We start from the raw sequence: 18058 nt of genomic DNA, 5'->3' as shown, positions 1-18058 counted from the left end.
AAGAGTGATCCAAAGGAACACAACTGGTCAATCATTTTGCTGGTGCTAACAGAGCAGGGAGTTATTTTTTGCATGGTCTCAAGTTGCATAGGGAGCATTACACTGATTGCTGATACCTCCTACTTGAAACAAACACTTAAGACTATGGTTTCCCAAATGTTTTGAGAAAACATTTTTGGTAGGAGTGTGATTACCAAGAAAAAGAGTAGAAGAGACCCCTGCCATCCCATCCTGCCTTGGGTACACGTTTTCCTCTTCTGCTTTGTAGTGACCCTCACTCTTGTTTCCTTATCTAACAAACCAGATGAAAGATCCAATCTGGCTATAAATGACAAGGACAAGAAGCCAGGCTATTTCAGTTCTCCACCGAGAACTGAACTCCAGGCAGTTCGGTTCTCCACTGTAGTATGGGGTTCTGTCACATAAATTAGTGGTGAACAAAAAGACAGCTGTGCCTTCTTTGGTGACAGCCCTCACTTAGGTCAGCTTCACAGCTATCACAAAACCACACCTTTAAAAACCACATACATGATGCCAGGGCCGCTGCAGGTGCAACCACATGGGCAAATGTGGCAGTGCAGAAGCCAAGCCTAACAAAAATAAACTGCAAATGCCCCAAGCTAAAAATCACATGGCCACAAAAATAAGACAGCACTATTTTTGCAACTACTAGGTGAATAGTATTCACCTAGCAGTTGCAAAATGCCTCTCTCATTTTAGTTTCAAATGGCCCTTTACTAAGGTAAAAATGCTTTGTCTGTCTGAACAGTTGTTAAAGAAGAACTGAAACTGTTGTATCCAGCACTGTGCACATCTAAAAACAGTATCTTCAGGTCTTTTTTTTTTTTTAATTAGGTTTTTCAACCTCGTATAACAAAATTCCAGTCTCCCCTGGAAATGCAGATTTCCCCAGAACTGAATGGCACTGAACATGCCACTCAGAAGCTTTGCTGCCCCATACCTGGGCTTGGCTGGGAAGGCTCTGCCTCAGAGTCACTTCCTCCTCCAGTGGGAACTCTCTCCACCCTGTTGTTTACCACAGCATCATCTTCAGTCCTCTCTGTTGCAATGGTTCGCTGGATGTTTTGGTACCTAGATACATTCATAGAAAGGAACAACATGATTTAGTTAATAGGGGTGCTTTCTGTTGCTTTCTGCTTTAACAATCAGCACAGTTTGAATGACTCCAATATTTCTGTCTTCAGTGTACAACAGAGTAAGAGCACAGCTGACTCTTCTCTTGCAGTTGGTACAGCTGCTCACACTTAGGCCAACCAGTACTCTGCAAACCTGGCATTTCTCACTGACTAACAAATAGCCACAGAGGGTGCCAAGTCAGGAATACTCAAACTTTAGACACGTATTTAGGCTACGTGCTGCTACTTCGTGGCTTCCCTTTAAAACATCTGGACATCTGGAACCCAAAACTAGAGGTGGACTGGGGTTCGTCCTCTCATTTAGCTTTATTAAAGCATAACCAATGAAGTAAGGACCAACCCTCTGATGCACCGAGTGACCTTCAGTCTTTCTTATTAAATTACTGGATGTGCATCCTGAACCCTGATAATAAATCTTCTTTACCTGATGAAGAACAAATAGCCTGGAGTGTTTTGAATTCACACTAGAGAAATCAAATTCTCCTTAACTTGTTCACTCATAGTGACAGATGAATTGGTGAACATGTTTTCTTTCTTTGGTTCTACTGGCAAATTAGGATGTCTTATGTGTATTATAAATGCATTTTATACAGAAAGAGAGAAAGGAAGAAAAAGAAAGCATAAGATGAAAAAAAGAACTAGAAAGAGAAAGAAAAGCAAAGCTAGAAAACAGACTCTTAATTATTTTAATTAGCTTTTATTCCATCCTGATATTTTAAATTCTTCTTTCTTCATGGCATTTTCGTGTGCATTTGAAGCAGGATGGCTTTGCTGCCTGTTTTTAATCTGATCCAGCATTCTTTGTCCTTAATTTTTCTGACTTACACTCTTTGCTTTCCTCAGCTCAAGCTCCAACTTACAGATTTTACTTACTTTCTGTCTCTTTATTTGTTAATGCACACTTTATGCCAAATTAGAAGTTAGCCATGAGTACGTTCCTCAAAGTGACACAGGATCATTAAAGACAATAGTTAGAGTTTGGCTTTTTGATATCTCAAAAGACATAATCTCCAGTAGCTCACTGCAAACCAATCTTAGGTGAAAGGGCTGGAGATAATTAAGAAAAAAGTAATTAAAGCTTTAATAGATTTATACTAAAATTTCACAATGTTATGTGTCCCCCTCCAGCACCCAAAGTCATTTAAAGCTACATTTAATGTATATTTTGATAGTTTAAGAAAACATCCATCTTTACAAGGAAATTCTGATAGCAGGCTTTGCAACAGCAGGAATTTACTGCAGCTTTAAACCCTGTTTTAGACCTACATTTTGCAGCTTTACTCACTTGACTGCAGACAACTGAATGAAATTTCCATTCCAGTACTGGAGGAGTTTTACAACACCCACATGCAATTGAAAGGAAAGGAAAAACCAACCACAAAACCCCCCAGGTTCATATAATCAAGGGATATAAGCACACATATAGAAAAATGCTGTACCTTCAATTTAATTAGATGGTAGAAAATCCCCACTTGTGAACCTCAAAGAGCAACAGCAGCTGTATGCCAACAAAAGGCTATGCATTTCTTTTGCATCTCAATGCTATAAAATAATCTTATATAAATACCCCAAAATGCCAAAGTAATTGGAGAAAACATTGGAAGTGCAAAAGTTACAGGAATGCCTCTGGAAATTTCAGTCTCCTTTCTAAGTGATTTGTCAAAGAAATGGAGCTTAAGAAATACCACACTGTGGCTGTCCTAACCATGATGGCTGAAATTTCTTATGTTGATTATTATCTTTCAAACTAATGCAAAGACAAGTCTAGACATACATATGCTGCAAAGTATCCTTTCAACAGAGCCTGAACAACAAGGGCTGTTATCTGCTTGACAAACAAGTAAGCAAGTCAGGTAGTGCTCCAGAAAATGAGCAAGGGCCTTTAAAATTAGAAGCATGCATGTTTCTTTGGTGTTTGCCCAACACCTGGATTCCAGTTTTACATTCCCTGTATTCTCAAGTGGCTCTTACAGCTAAAGGGAAGCTTGGAGCACAGAAGGAAAGCAGGACTAGGTTTAATCACACCTATGGGTTTTTTTTTTCAAGCAGAATTTCCAAAGCTTTGTGGTTTTGGCAGGGCTGGAAATACCAAGCTTCCTTGTAATATTTTGGTCTTTCCATTCCCTTACACAAATTAAACCAGGAAGCAAAAAAAAAGTAAATTTGTTTAAAAGAAGAGTCACCAAGCTTTTTCAAACTGCAGAGTGATGTTGAGTCCAAATTTTGTTTGAGGTTAGAGCAAAAGTTCAGGCTGCTGCTAATTCTATCAGCAAGGTCTATGTTCGCTGTTGCCTCACCTAAAATGGCTCTCAGGTGTGTTTGCTGAAAAACATTTCAAATCATTAAGTTTGAAACACAACAAAGCAGAATTCTGAAATGAGGGCTTAAAACAAAGTCCAATCCTCCACAGTGTTGATATTAGGTATGAAAAGCAGTTATCCTGACATTCCTGAAATGTGGAGAGATGAAATATCTAAAATTAGATTTAGGACTAGAATAACTTAAAAAAATATAACAGCCAGGTTAAAACTACAAAAATTACTTGCTGCTGGGCAAATACTTAGGAGATTCAGTATGAATTCCTTTTTACTAATATCTTAGGAAAAGTTCACAGGTAACAATAGGAGATATTTCTATTCAACTTCTCAAAACAATAGAGCTCCTTGGCAGAGAGGAGAGAATCACCAGCTTTCTTCCTTAGTCCCAAGAAGCCATGACATTTCACGTTTAATAAACTGCAAAGTCTCCAACGGAACATGCATAAGTAGAGATTTGCCACTGCTGAGAACTCCATACTTCTCCCTTTGTAACTGGATATATGAATACTAAAAATGGATAGATTCAAAGAATATCAAACTTGTTAACGCTCAATTCCCAACCCAAACCAGAGATAGTCAATTAACACCCAAGAGAGACAGACAGCCTCCATGAAAACACTGAATGATATGAGGGAAGGAGGTCACAAAGACAATGCCTACATTTCAACTTCTGCTGTGATAGCTGGTTTATTAACCTGCATTAACTAACAGACTGGTAAATCACTCTTATAGGCATTTATTCATTTTATGATTGTTTTGTACTTCCATGAGTTCAACCTCAAAAAAAAAAAAAAGAAAAAAAAAAAAAATTGGATGTATCTCCACAACAGCTTTCTGGTTTCTGTGGCAGATAACTTGCTTAAGTGGTAGCCAAATAGTCTGAGCTTTGACATGGCTAAAATGGCAATGAAGTCATGTAAATCTCTTGAAAGAATCTACATTAAACATTCACTTTCTTTAGGGTTTTTTTTGTTTTGTTTTGTTGGGTTTTTTTAATATTAACATGGCAGCTTGAGGCCTTATGAGCAAACCTATAATGAAAACACATACCGAGCAGATTCTCTCATTTCTGCAAGACATAACTATGCTATGAAATACTACTCAAAATAATGCATTTTGGTAAAAAAGGATTACTCTTCAAGAATGTTTTGATGGTGTCAGTTTAAGTTGGCCCTGTTATCCCAGAGTGCCTCATTAAGGGCACAGCAGCTCCCAAACTATTCAAAGTACTCTGAAAAGAGCACTTTTAAACTCTGCATCCTTCTCTCAGCTGCAGATCTTTATCTTAGCACAGAAGAAAAGGCCAAAAAACTTTTGTGGCATTTTATATGCTATAATTAAAACATAATTTCAGTCTTGCTTATCCTTTTCTAGAAAGGGCATCATTATAGTAAACAGGGAATAAAAAAACCCCAAAAAACAACAAACACAAACCCTCTTTTTAAGCAAAAATGGAAGATTTTTGACCAACTGCCAACTGTTTATTTTTTCTTTCCTCTTAAATTCAGTCTAAAAAGCAAGCATGAGAAGAAAATGATAAACAAATCTATGTGTGAACTAGTCAAACAAAGCTAAAATATAGACGATGTTAAGAGGTATCTCAGCCAGCTCAGAATGAACTGACAGATTTACAGGGCCCAGCGCAACACTAAACAGACCTGTCTACCTCTAGAAATGTGCACGGTCCTATGAGAGCAGGGCCCTGCCCTGGGAAAGGAGACAGACCTTTCAACAGGCCTAATTAGCTTGGGTAGAAATGCCACACGGCAGCAATTCCAGTCAGTTTCCAAAAATCTTTGCAGCACAGCACTAGGAGCTGACCCATCAACAGCACTGCTACAGTTAAGTAGCAAAAGCGACTCCATGCTTTGGAAGAATACTCCCTCCCCTTCTAGTGCAAACGCTCACCGGCGGTTCAGCTGCTCCATTTGCTGGATGGAGCCAGACCTGTGGATCCCGTCCGGCGTTGCTGCGGCTGTGGGCCGCTGCCACGTGGTGGTGCGGTTGACGTGATCCACGTAGAACACTCTCCCATGGCTGTCTATCCGAGCTTCCCAATCTAGGGTTGAAAAAAAAGGAAGGGGTGATGTTGTCAGTGGGATGTCTTCCAGAAAACCTGCGTGTGGGAGATATATACAGACACATATACATAGACAGACAGGGTATATACACACAGGAGATACTATATATATATATATATAGCCTACATGCAATACATACCATGTGTATATATTCCAAGTACACAGTCAAGTAAGTGTATCTATTATTTGCTTGTCTCTATATACATATATGCAGAATATGCATATACAGAAACATTTCGTACACAGCACACAGGCCATGAAGTTCACTAGCACAGCACATGAAAAAAATAGTGACACATAGGGGCTACATTTTTAAAAGGATCAGGTAATTTTTCAATTAGGGATACTGCTTGGCTGGATTCACCGCAGGTCGGAGTAGCCACAAAGAACCAACCCTTACAAGAAGATTACATCTGAGCTAATATGGCAAATTCCATTTTTTCTTTTGGTTATGTTTTAGAACAAACATGTTTCATTTCTCTCCTGTTTGCAAAGTGGCTTCAAAGGACAGCATACAGCAATTAAAGGCTTCACTGAATACTGATCAGAGCCTCTTTGGACATACCTTAGAAATCTCTCTAAACAGAGAATTGCTCTCATGAATGCAAACTAGATTGAGAGTTTGCAGAATAATATTGAGCCTTCTAACATTATTGTTTCCTGCTACTGTTATTGCTCTCCCATGACTGAAAACTAAAAATTATTTGGTATATGATGGCTTGTGGAAAATGGTAATGTAGATAAAAAAATAGTTTGTAACAGAGGAAATTCAGAAGTGAGTTAGCTAGCAAAGCCACGTATCAAACTGGTTGGAATGCATGGAGAAATGGAATAAATTAGGCTTGCTAGTTTCATATTCCCACATGACCCATCAGCTGATGACATATCTATGTAAATACATGCACATACTTTCTACACGAGTTTAGATGCAAACCTCACTCGCATTCACACACAAATCCACATATGGTGATTACCTTTGAGGGCAAACACTTCCTCATGTTCCCATATTCTTACTATGATACCATCTTCCCTGATGAGTTCACTCCTCCTATGGTTTTCTATATCAAATTCAGGATCATCTGAATTTCATACTTTATGCATTTCATTTCCTGTTCTAAGAGCTGGATGGAAATTGCACCTTTTCCTATATATTTGGAAACCGATCCTTCATGACCAGTTCCCATCCTTTGAATGCTGGCCCTGACTAAATCTACTTCCCGTGTTTGATCCCAGACAAGTGTAGGCTGTCTGAAGACCATGCCCTTGACAGCTGAATCCCACAGACCTTAAAAGATGGGTGCTGGGAGTCCTTGGAGAAATCTTCTGCAAGACTCCGAGACACGAAGAGCCATAAACACATGCATTGCTTCTTTCAAAGCTACCACAGTCCTTAGAGACACAAACCCTATGGGCACACATGCAGCATCTCTCACTGTGAAAATCACTACATTATTTAAGGAGAGGACTTTCTCTTCCTCCTCCAGGTAAAGTTTCCCACGGATGTGGTAGATGTTTCAAGAACAAGATCACAGCTTTGTGAAAACCATGTCTAGAACACAAGACAGTGAAAAAAAGCACATCAAATACAACATATGCACATTGAGGTAAATCAGACTGACACATAAGGCAGGTTGAAGGTCAGAGCCTTGCTGAGCATGTTGGCACTGGTGGCAGGTATACCACTGTGGGTGGGAAATGGCCCTTCTGTAGATATGCATTATCTGCGGTATCCTCAAGGAAATAACCTTGACCAGATCAAAGATGATCCAGCTCAACATAATGAAGGTCTTAATTTTTCTTGCTGTTTTCTGGCAAAGAATGAATCCTAGCCCTCACTCCACACTATTGCTGTACCTCATAACAAGTTAAGAATGATATAGGTCGACAGAGGATTAGAAGCTTGTAGGCAGTGCTGTAGAACCACACTCCAGACAGCTTACAGAAGAAACCAATTGGTCATATTGGTCTAAAGTCTGCTGATGGACACTTAACAAGAATAAATATACCCAGTTACACAGCCAAACAAGGTTTTATAATAGATCCCTGTGCACCATGATCTCTACAGGCTCTTTTGCACTAATTAAACACAACTTAGAGTTCCTAAGTTTCTAAGCATGATATTTGGAAACTTAGGAGTAAGGAAGCTTGTCCAGAACTTGGAGATCACAGTGAAAACATCAGGTCAGAGTGGATTATGACTTCCAGAAGGCTGTCACTTGTTGGATGTGTCAGACATACAGCAGCAGCATGTACAGACACGAACTACACCTGTCAGTGAGTGTTGCTTCATTCACTGATTTACAGGTATGTCCACCTGAAACCATGGGCTGACACTGGCATGCTGAAATATTATGAACTGTGTGTCTCATGCTCCTTGCAATAGCATTTCTAGTCAGCTGAGTAACTCTTCTTTTGGTTACCAGGGCAGGCTGTCAGAGGGTGGCAGGTACAACTTTAGTTGTATACAGGTAGCAGGTGTACTTCCTAGCCTGTAAGTCACACAAGTCACTGAAGCTCCCTGAATATGCTACCAGATTTATGGACAGATGGATGGACACCTGCACAGTGAGACAAACAGACTGACAGGTGAACAGACAGGCAGAACTCTGCTTCCAAGCTGTGCTCAAGTCCCTTCATGCTACTTCAGGGGCAAAGGTGATCTTGGAAGCAGCCAAATTTCCTCAGGGTCTTTTGTTAATTTTTCCAGTCAAAATAAGACTGTGACTACTGCAAAGACTAACCTCTATCTAACCTTCACAGTAAGAGCATGCTAGATCATGGGCTAGGGATGTAAGAGTACTGGTTCTGTTCTCCAGTGATCCCCCTCCATCAGGCAAGTCATATTTCACAGCAGCCTCTGAAACTGCTCTGATTTATATCAGAGGATGCAACTTTTTTTGGCAGGATCATGAGGGCAAAGAAAATACATTGTTTTTTCCTCTCCAAACTCAGCCACGCCTTCATCAAAGCACAGCTCTGAACTAGGCACATGTATTTTTCTTGGCTTCAGTTCTGTAGGGTTTCCAAACACAGGCATAATAAGGGGTGACTGGCAATGCCGTCATGAGGCCATGCAAACACCGCGAATCTGCTGTTAATCTCATATCAGACTTAGCCTTCAGACCGGTGATGAAACTCCTACATAAATAATGAACCTGTTCTCTTCATTTTCCCAAATAAAACTGTCTGAAATTAAATTTCCTCCCCAAGACCAGCTGTTGTGGGGTTATGATGAAATCAAGCTATTCAGAAAACTATTCAAAAGAGAAAGAAGACTGTTCAGAAGATTCTTCATGATCTAAATAAAATCAGTCAACACTGAACTTTCAGCACTGGCAGATTACCTTCCCCTCTGCTTATAGATGGAAGCCAACACTGCACATGAGAAGTAAGCCAGCTTTGATCATATATCTTGGGTTTAAAATATTAAGTTTTTTCCTTTCACATGATCGAAGAACTATTTATCTAGGATTAGGAGTTATTAAAGGCACTGAGATAGCAATACTGAATTTAAAGACAAGAAGAATTTCTAGATTGAGACTATGATTTTCATTTTGAAATTACTGTAAAATTCCATGGAGAGTTTTTGAAAATCAGTTTCCTAAGTGATATTATTAAATTCAACTTTTTTTCCCACTCAAAGTTAACTTAGTACATCTATTCCTATCAAGATCAATATATTTAAGCCCACAGTGTCAGCCTTTATTGTAAAAATGATGTTATATGCTAATGCTGAAACAAAATCCTACAAAGGGATATCACTTCTGTACTTTATCATCACATATTGCATTTCATGTCCTTACACCATGTTGTGAAAGCACTTGAGAAAACCAGTGGTAAAAATACTTGCCTTTTGAGGATAACTATAAGAAAGAGGAAACATGTATTAAATGAGTGCTGGAAGAACATGGAGTAGATTTACAGTATATTCTGTTTACCTGAGCTAGTGTTAGTGTGCTATCATTAAGTCATCTAATAGGGAATGTGCCTGATCCACAAAGGGTTGCGGTAAGAGTGGGAGGAAGAGAAATATTTCCCTGTTACAGAGGTAACCGTTCCCATTTCATCATTCACTGGCAAGCCACAGGGGGACTCTAAAAAGACTTTATTGGGCTAAAGGCATTTGAATCATTCATGCTACTGTGCAGCTGACGCCAGCATCGGGGCTATTTTCAGCTCAGGGAATACTGACAGCATGGTTGGCAAATGATGAATTATTTGTCAAGGGCACCATACGCCAAATAAGCGTGTTCCTGTCTTGGGCTTTGAAGAAAATAGAGCGCTTTGTTTGTACGCCTGGTTGTTTTTGTGAGGCACAGCACATTTCAGGCTGTGAAATCCTGCGCTCAGTTGAAAGGTGATCAGCCGCACATCGCAGGGCACAGAGTGCGCTCTGCTGGGCACCGAACGCCAGTGCAAGAAGCAGGGTAATCCTCCGGGAATCCATAAAGGAAAGGCTACAGAGAGAAGTAAAAACAACTCCAGCAGCAGCTTTGGTGTTAAAAAACCTGTATTATCGGGCTGCTAATCTATTACACTATTTAAACCCTCTCACTTTTATTCAATGCAAGTGTAGACTCCACTACAGTGCATAATGAACATCAAGTTCACTGATTATCAAATCCAAGGACACTATAACAAGACCACTGTACATGAGCTACCTTTTCCCAGCTTCTGCTGGTTTGGTTCAGATTTGGACCTGTCTGTCCCAGGAGCATCCTCACTGTGAAAGGGCTGCTGCTGGACCTGCGTGCAGACTTGACAGACCACAGGGACTGCCATCCCAAACCATCTTTGAAGATGGTTACAGAAAAGTGGAGACAAACATTACAGAAAAATCCGAGTACTTTGCTGATACACCATCCAGAAAGCCATATAGCCAGGCTTCCAGAACAACTGACAGATCCCAATCAGACTGAAGTCTGAACACATTGACTGGAAAAAAGGAATGATATTTTCATTTCAGGGAAGAAGATGGACCAAGGCAGAGAGGGAGGTTATGGAGCTTGTGCAAAACAACACAACAACACTTGAAGTCAGGATCAAATAAGGGAAACAAAAGGGCATATTGCTTGGGTTCTGGAGAATGTATATACAGAACAGACGGGGTTCTTCAGAAAGACATACTGACCTCTACACTGTTTGAGTTAACAGGAAAAGCTGAAAAAATGCAATAAAATAAAAAAACTAAAGCTTACTTGGTGGAAGAGGCTCATCGATAGTTGGGTAGTGATGATGGTCAGGCCTCAGAGAAGGAAGCTGGCTGACTGGCTGAGAATTATGGAGTAAAGGACAATCACCTACGGACAAGATATTCAAGACATTGACAGTCATTCATTGTTTTTACAATGTGGTTCAAAAAATGTGTTACTGTAAAACAAGTGGTTATTTTAAAAATAGGTTAACCTGATGTACTAGCATCTCTGAGTATTCCTGTTTTCAAGGCACTATTTTAATAGCAACTCATATGGCAAAGAAGTATTAAAATAATGCAGTCAAGTCTCTTGAGTCAATGCTGAACTATTATGGGCCAGATTTCGGACTTACAGACACACAGGTGTAAGCAATAGAAGAATCAGGCTTGATGTCTTAGAAATACTATTCACGTACAACTAAGCTCAAGCTTCTGCAGCAATTGGCAGGTACATGCAAAATCCTGGTTCCAACTCATTCCATCAGTGGAATAAAAGGCCCAAAAGCTGCTTTGGATCTTTCTCTCCTTTTCAAAAAGATCAATGGCTGCATATGTAGACTGTAATGGCAGGATTTTGCAGTCCCTGCAAAGCAGAAGATCATCCCCTTCCATAGGTATTTTTCAAAATTCAAAGAGTCCATCTTGGGTTGAAGGAGAGAGAATGAGAGGACCAGAAACAGGTAGGAGACAGGTGGTAGAAGAGAAGGACAAAAGATAGCAAGATATAGTAAGGATCTAAGATAAGGAAGGAAGACCTGAGATAGAGAAGAGGGAAAGAAGAAGAAGAAGCAGAAAAAGAAAAAAGAAGAAAAAGAGCAGGCAGGATATAATGCAAAGTAATTCTTTAAACAATAGCATTGTATATATGTTCATATATAAAATCAGAGAATGGCTTGGATTGGAACGGACCTTAAAGATTATCTCATTCCAATTGCCCTGCCATATTTAAATATGAAATAAATGAAACCTAAGTAAATGTCAAAGCTCACGTTCTGTTGAGAGGAACAAATAATTTAAGATCAAGTCAATGCTTATAAAATCCTTTAAGAAACTAAGAAGTTCTAGTAGGGATGAAAAAGCATTCCATGTCTTAGACTTAACATGCTAAAATTTCACAGGTTCCAGAATAAAGATTCCTTCTTGCCTTGTCTCTAAATCTTAGAAACCAGGACTATTTATCTTACTAATGGACATATTTGCATATTGTGTGGTAACAGTTTTTGACTATAACTTCCAGCTTGGCTTGTTAATACAGATACACTCTGAATTGCATAAACATAATATTACTTGCATCAGAAAGATGCAGCTTATGGAAATAGATATATTAAGCTGAATGGTTCTGGTGATTCTGGGAATGCTAAGCCAAATTCACTGTGTACCAGCTGGTTTAGCTCTCCTTAATGGTAGAATCTTAACAGCCTAAGAACCTTAACAGCCTTAACCTTTGCAAAGATCCCTAAACATATACCAATCAAATGTAAAAACAAATTTACCAAAAAAATTAATTTTTTTTTTCTTAAAAAAACCAACAGCTAGAATGCAGAAGCCAATTTTGTATAAAACTGTAAAAAACCTCACACTACTCAGAAATGAGAAAAATCACTTAGACAAAAATATTCCCCCTTCTAGGTGCTCTGATGATACTGTATGGCCTGTTAAATGCCTTCATTAAACCTCTTGTGTATAGGCGTATCTCACAGGCATATCTGCTGCATGTTTTGAACAGACAGCAGAGTTACATAAATTTATTACTCAGTGCTAAAAGTCCATCTCTCACAGCCTTAAAAATTGTGCTGTTACTACAGGTGTAGCACCAACTACCAGATCACCCATCTATGTTTCTTTACTTACCTCACCACAATTGACTCTCCCCTAGTCAAGATAGTTACGCCAAGCCAGCAGAAGCATGGTAGTGTCAGTCACCTGGAGTGGGTGGAGGTGACCACATCTACTGTATTTGTAACAGCTGCCAAGTCATGGAACAATGCACACATTGACTGAGGCACCCCCAGTGACACCGACTGAGTGCTAAGATCTGGGCTGCCCTTCAGACACATGCTCAGCTAAACAAGGCAAAGCCACCATGGACACTGCAGTGCTCTTTATGGAGGCTCAAGTCTTGGTGTTGTACTGAATCCATATGCAGAGACACCCTCTCCCACCACATCCCCTATCAAAAGCTCACACAATTCAAAATAACCACCAAACCTGCACAAAAGATATCACACATACACAAGTTCGTGCTCCCTTCGCTATACTTGCGTGTAAATGCTGTTCACAAGCAAAGGCTCTCACCTGCAAGGAAGGAAGCTGGGTTTCTATGCCTGTATACTTCTGAAAATTTAATGATTGGTACTAGATTCTGCTCTACAGACTCAGTAATTCCCTAGTCCCAGCTGTCTACAAAGTATTTACACAGGCTGGTGTAATTTCTTTCTGCAGGGACAGGGTCTGTGGCAAAGGAAGTTGTGAATAAATAAATTGGGAATGGAGAAAGAAAACATAGATGAATGCTTTAATTGGAGTTCCTCAGTGATGTCCAAATAGGTTATCCTTTTGCTGCCATTTTAATTTGGTATCACTTATAGAGGGAGACAGATTACTCAGAATTTGGGAGTACAAAGACTACCACTTGACCTTGCTGCATACTCTTGAGTGGCAGCTGAGTCCTTCACTTCTTCAGCTGGAGAAAAATTATACACTAGCTGAAGAAGAGAGGAGTGATCAACTCCCCTTCTCCATGTAACTGCAGAGAGCATGAAAGGAGTTACCAAAGGCGGGGGGGGACTTAATTTAACTGTGAAGGAATTGGAAAAAAATAGTACCTAAATTACAAAGACAAAAAAAATATATTCTATCTCTAGGGAAGGATAGGGATACAAGAGTTTTATTTAATATAGTTAAATGTCCAACGTACCTAAGAAAAAATACAAATCTCTATTGAGTTGCCCTGTGATGTCTGAGGTACATTTGTTTGACACTTGGAGAATTGGAACAAATGGGGCTCAAAAACTGTGTTTGTAAGAGCTTATGATTATGTATGGCCAACAAAAATTTACAGAAACTGGCCCAGACCTTTACGTGGTGTGAATCAGCATATCTGCCCTTTGACAAGCACAAGCTGATCCTCTCACTGACTATCAGAAGTATGGCAGCACATCAGACATATGATATGGAAAAATCCCAGGAAAAAAGGAATGAGTTGGTGGATGTGATAATGCTGATCTGCCACATAACTAAAGCAGCTGATCTTGATATTTTAATGATGCATGTATATCTACAGTCATTCATATATACAGCTCCCTACCTGATTTAGTTGGTTTTGTTGAGATTTTTAAGGACAGCCTCAATTATCCAACCCTCCCTTATATCTGGCCCATCTCACAGCCCCTGAGTTTGTACGAAATAAACCGTGAGCTATTCAAAACCTCAATTATCTGATGCCTTCTGTGACATCTAGATAATCAGGGTTGCCCAGAGCATCAGTTCTCAGGATCTAACCTTCTCTTCTGCTGCTTGGACCTGCTACTGGGGTGTCTAGACCCTCTGTGGCTCTCTGTGGATTCCCACCATGAGCTACTAGTTCATCTGGCCACTGGGAGGAGCCATCCACTTGCTCCCTGTCCAGCTCAGGGCTCTGCACTGAATCTGGCACTGACTCAAATGCACTGTTCTCCTCCTCATCATCATCCTGTGAGGAAAAGACCGTGCTCTCAGAAATCTTTGCGCTGTCAACAGAGGAAAAACGCGTATGGCTGGAGAAGCGATTGTTACTGTCGTAGCAGGAGGTGCTGTAGCATGAAGTGCTGTAACAGGAGGTGCTGTAGCAGGAGGTGCTGTAGCAAGAGGGGCTGTAGCAAGAAGTGTCGCACGCCTCACATTCGTTGTCACCATTGGGCCTGGAGCTTGACTCGCTCTCACTTCCTGTCCTGAGGGGTTCCCCATCCAACAGCCCATCATTCAAGTCAGAGAGTTGCTCATCCAAGGTCCCAGGAGGCACCGTGCTCTGGCTGAAGTTCTCTTCAGCCTCGTTTTCCAGAGGAGGCTCTGCTGCCACAGTCTCACTTTCACTGACCACTTCCTTATCCATCACCTCCTTGACAGTAGACTCCTCATCGTTCTCCCTGCCATTACCACCATCTTGCTCTTCTTCCCCATCGCTGCTCATCTGTGCCGAGGGCAGGCTGTGGAGCAGGTTGTGTATCCGTATGTAGTGTGTGCGAGGGGTCTCTGGCTCACCACAAGCTGAAGCTATGACTGTCTCAAGTTCAGACACAGGCAGGGAGCACGGCCTGTTTTTCCTTTTTGCTGTTGTCCTTAGTTGTAGCTTGTTGTCTTCCTCCTCCTGGGCTGAAGCCCCTTCTTCTTCTTCATCCTGACTCTTCTCTAGGTCTTTGCCAGCATGCACATCTGCACTCACCTCATCAATATCTACTGTTTCTATGCTGGTCAAGACTCCACCATCTCCCTGAATACCAGAATTGACTTTGTTATTTTCCCTAACTTCGGGCTCAGGAGGAGACATGCAAGCCGTCAGATCCGACTGCTCCATGAGGTCCGTAGCACTCAAAGAAGGCAGCACTTCTCCTGGGATGGATTCCAAGGGCTCAGGAACTGGCACCGCATCAACCTCCCCATCTCCTGCTAGCTCTTCATTTAAGCTGTTCTGGTTGACTTCCCCAGGTGGTTTGACAGCCCCTGGGCTATCGACACTGTTCAAACTGTATCCATTTAGCTGTTCTGGAGCTGCACTTTCTGAGGTCACTGTGTTGATGCATGGAGGCTCACCGAGGCTTTCCTCTGTGGGGTTGTTCACAGGGCTTTCCGGGAGGTCAGCTGGCTCAGGATCTGCACTAATGGAGACCTCTTCATCATCTGTATGAGACAGGAAAAAGAATTACTTACTCTTTTAACAAAAAGTTTGACTGAACTGGAGGGTTGGCTGTGGGGGTATAAGCATCCATAGCAATCTCAGAAAATGAAAAGCATAAATGACAGTGAAATGAGTAGGCAACTGAACAACTATCAAGAAGTGCTGAGGTTTTTTTTGCTAGGCAGTCTTTGTACATTGGATTTAATAATGGGTTTGCTCACGGTGGTAATCTGTATGCAGCACCCTTTCTCCTTGCAGCACTACCTGAAGGTAACACCTTCTTGAAACTTCTTGAGCCAAAACCGCATCAGAGGAATATTATGGGAATCAGGGAAGTCTTCTCTGAGATTTTAATGATAGTCTTCTTGTCACACCAAAGCTGGCAAGACTCCACAACAAAGAATGCAAAAACTGTTTTTGCACCCCTGAAAGGCAGAAACTTCCCCCAAATATCTCTTGACATGATCCTCATCTATACCACCTCCTCTCAGATGTCAAACAATCTGGGCTCTTTCATGCCATCCAAATAGTCAAAAGACAGAAATCAGGGTTTCCCAGCATGTGAAAAGCAGTGATTTCCAGCCACTAATGCAGCTGCTGTTGGCTTGACAAAGTGTAGCAGAGAGGGCAGACAGCCTGAGAAGCAAAGAGTCCCTGAGAAATACTGTTGAGACTGTGACATGAAAACCAAGGCTCAACCTTAGACCATTGTGACAGTTGCTTCCAAATTACTACAAGAGAACATGAACCAAAATCAAACCAAAAGTGAGGCAAGAAGTGGAACATACTATTATTTTTTGTTTTACTTTTTAATTATTTCATTAAAAATAATTAAATTAAGACATTTACTAATCATCTTTGCTATTACATTCTCCATTTTTACTTATGAAGTGCTCAAATGCAGATGACTACAAATAGCACCCCATATAACAATTTACTGGGGCAGGTGATAGAGAAGCAGATGAGACTCAGTTTTCCACTCTCTTCTCTCCCAGTGATGTAGTGAAGTATTTGGAACAGCCAATAACAGGGGTATATGAGACACCAGTAGCTCTGTCCTAAGGGGAAAGAGGGAAGAAACTGATTCCCGATGTATCCTGTGATGCAGGACTTTAGGCACTTCCCTTTGCTCATGACTGCTGCCCAGAGCAGACAGGAATTAATGCAGATTTCTAAAGAGAAAGAATGCAAACGAACAAAAAAATTTCTAGAAATCTAGATAAATGATGGGTTAAGACTGAGAATTACCTGGATGGATGGAAGAAGTTATCTCAAATCGGAACTGCAGCTGGCCACTGACATGATCTGTAGGAAGTCTGCGACCCAGAGTGTAGCTTACAACCCTGTCCCTGAAAGAAAACAAATATTGTCACAATAGATCATAACCTACCCTATGTCTACTGTGCATAGATAAATCTACTGTGTCCTAGAAAAATCCATAATAAAATACATAAAGGCTATTCATCCCAGCCATGAGGGCATGTTGACTTGCATACAAGAGAACAAATGGCAGAGGAGAGGACAATGTCTTCAATTACAATGGAACAGCTGAGTAAGTGAGTAACACAGGCTGCTGGGACACACAAGCACATATGTATAAATATAGAGAGAATGGTGGGAATGAAACTTCTGCAGTATGGGTATGAAAATAGCGACACGGGAAGCAAACAACTCCCACTTCAGCTATTGTAACAAGAATTTGCTTCCCTGCAGATCTGACCATCTACCTTTTCATAGAACCTCGCACTTCTATATTTTCATGCCTTCACCATGTCTGTAAAATTCAGCTTTCCTGTTCTTGTTTACAAAACCCTGTGCAGGCCAGTTCCTGCACACCACCTTCTCTCTCTAAACTGGCTGAGTGACTGCTCTTCATCTCTTTCCACCCCTCTTACCTCTATGAAGCTGAAATATCAGGAGAACACCTTCCTGACAAGGTTGATCAATGACTCCATTCTGTTCTTGTGCAGGTCCCTCCCTTTGCCACACTTCATCCACCCCTCAGAACAGAATGAAACTACAGAAGAGATTAACTTCCCAGATGCCCACAATGAGGCTGAATCAATCTTTGCAAAGCATATCTTGACTGTAATGGGTTCACTAAATAGTAATACTTATACATATTTTGAAAGAAACATAGTTCACTTCCAGTTGAGCCAAATATACTTGCTAGCATAGTTTCACATGCATCAGAAACTCACATAAATGAGACTACCTCGAGATTTGTGTACAACCTCTTTAAACTTGCGTGCATACTTTTCACTGAGCTTCTCTGAGATTTAAATGCCACTATGGTATTAAAACTGAGCCAGATCTAGTGCAGGTTGGAGGCACTGCTCTTGGCAAAGTATATCCTTAGATAGACAGTGTTTACAACAAGAAAGTAAAATAGGAAGTTATAATCAGAAGATGATGAGAAATCTCATACAGAGGAA

The 18058-nt window shown here is 40.7% G+C and overlaps 1 protein-coding gene across 6 annotated transcripts in view; it reads right to left on the bottom strand.

Annotated features, from left to right (window-relative positions):
• The window catches only part of HECW1 (HECT, C2 and WW domain containing E3 ubiquitin protein ligase 1), a 249286-nt gene that overhangs the window by 52714 nt on the left and 178514 nt on the right, over positions 1–18058 (bottom strand). For 5 of the 6 annotated variants that reach the window (XM_039714992.1, XM_039714993.1, XM_039714991.1 and 2 more), the window contains 5 exons: positions 16872–16972; positions 14252–15625; positions 10755–10856; positions 5384–5534; positions 962–1092 (listed from right to left, as the gene is read on the bottom strand). In XM_039714992.1, the coding sequence (XP_039570926.1) occupies positions 962–1092; positions 5384–5534; positions 10755–10856; positions 14252–15625; positions 16872–16972 (1859 nt within the window). The remainder of the gene's footprint in view (positions 1–961; positions 1093–5383; positions 5535–10754; positions 10857–14251; positions 15626–16871; positions 16973–18058) is intronic. The other variant, XM_039714994.1, reaches the window with a different exon arrangement.

Source organism: Passer montanus, unplaced genomic scaffold (assembly GCF_014805655.1).
Source record: "Passer montanus isolate IOZ18808 unplaced genomic scaffold, ASM1480565v1 scaffold32, whole genome shotgun sequence".
NCBI classification, from domain to species: Eukaryota; Metazoa; Chordata; class Aves; order Passeriformes; family Passeridae; genus Passer; species Passer montanus.
This window is presented reverse-complemented; position numbering and strand designations above follow the sequence as displayed.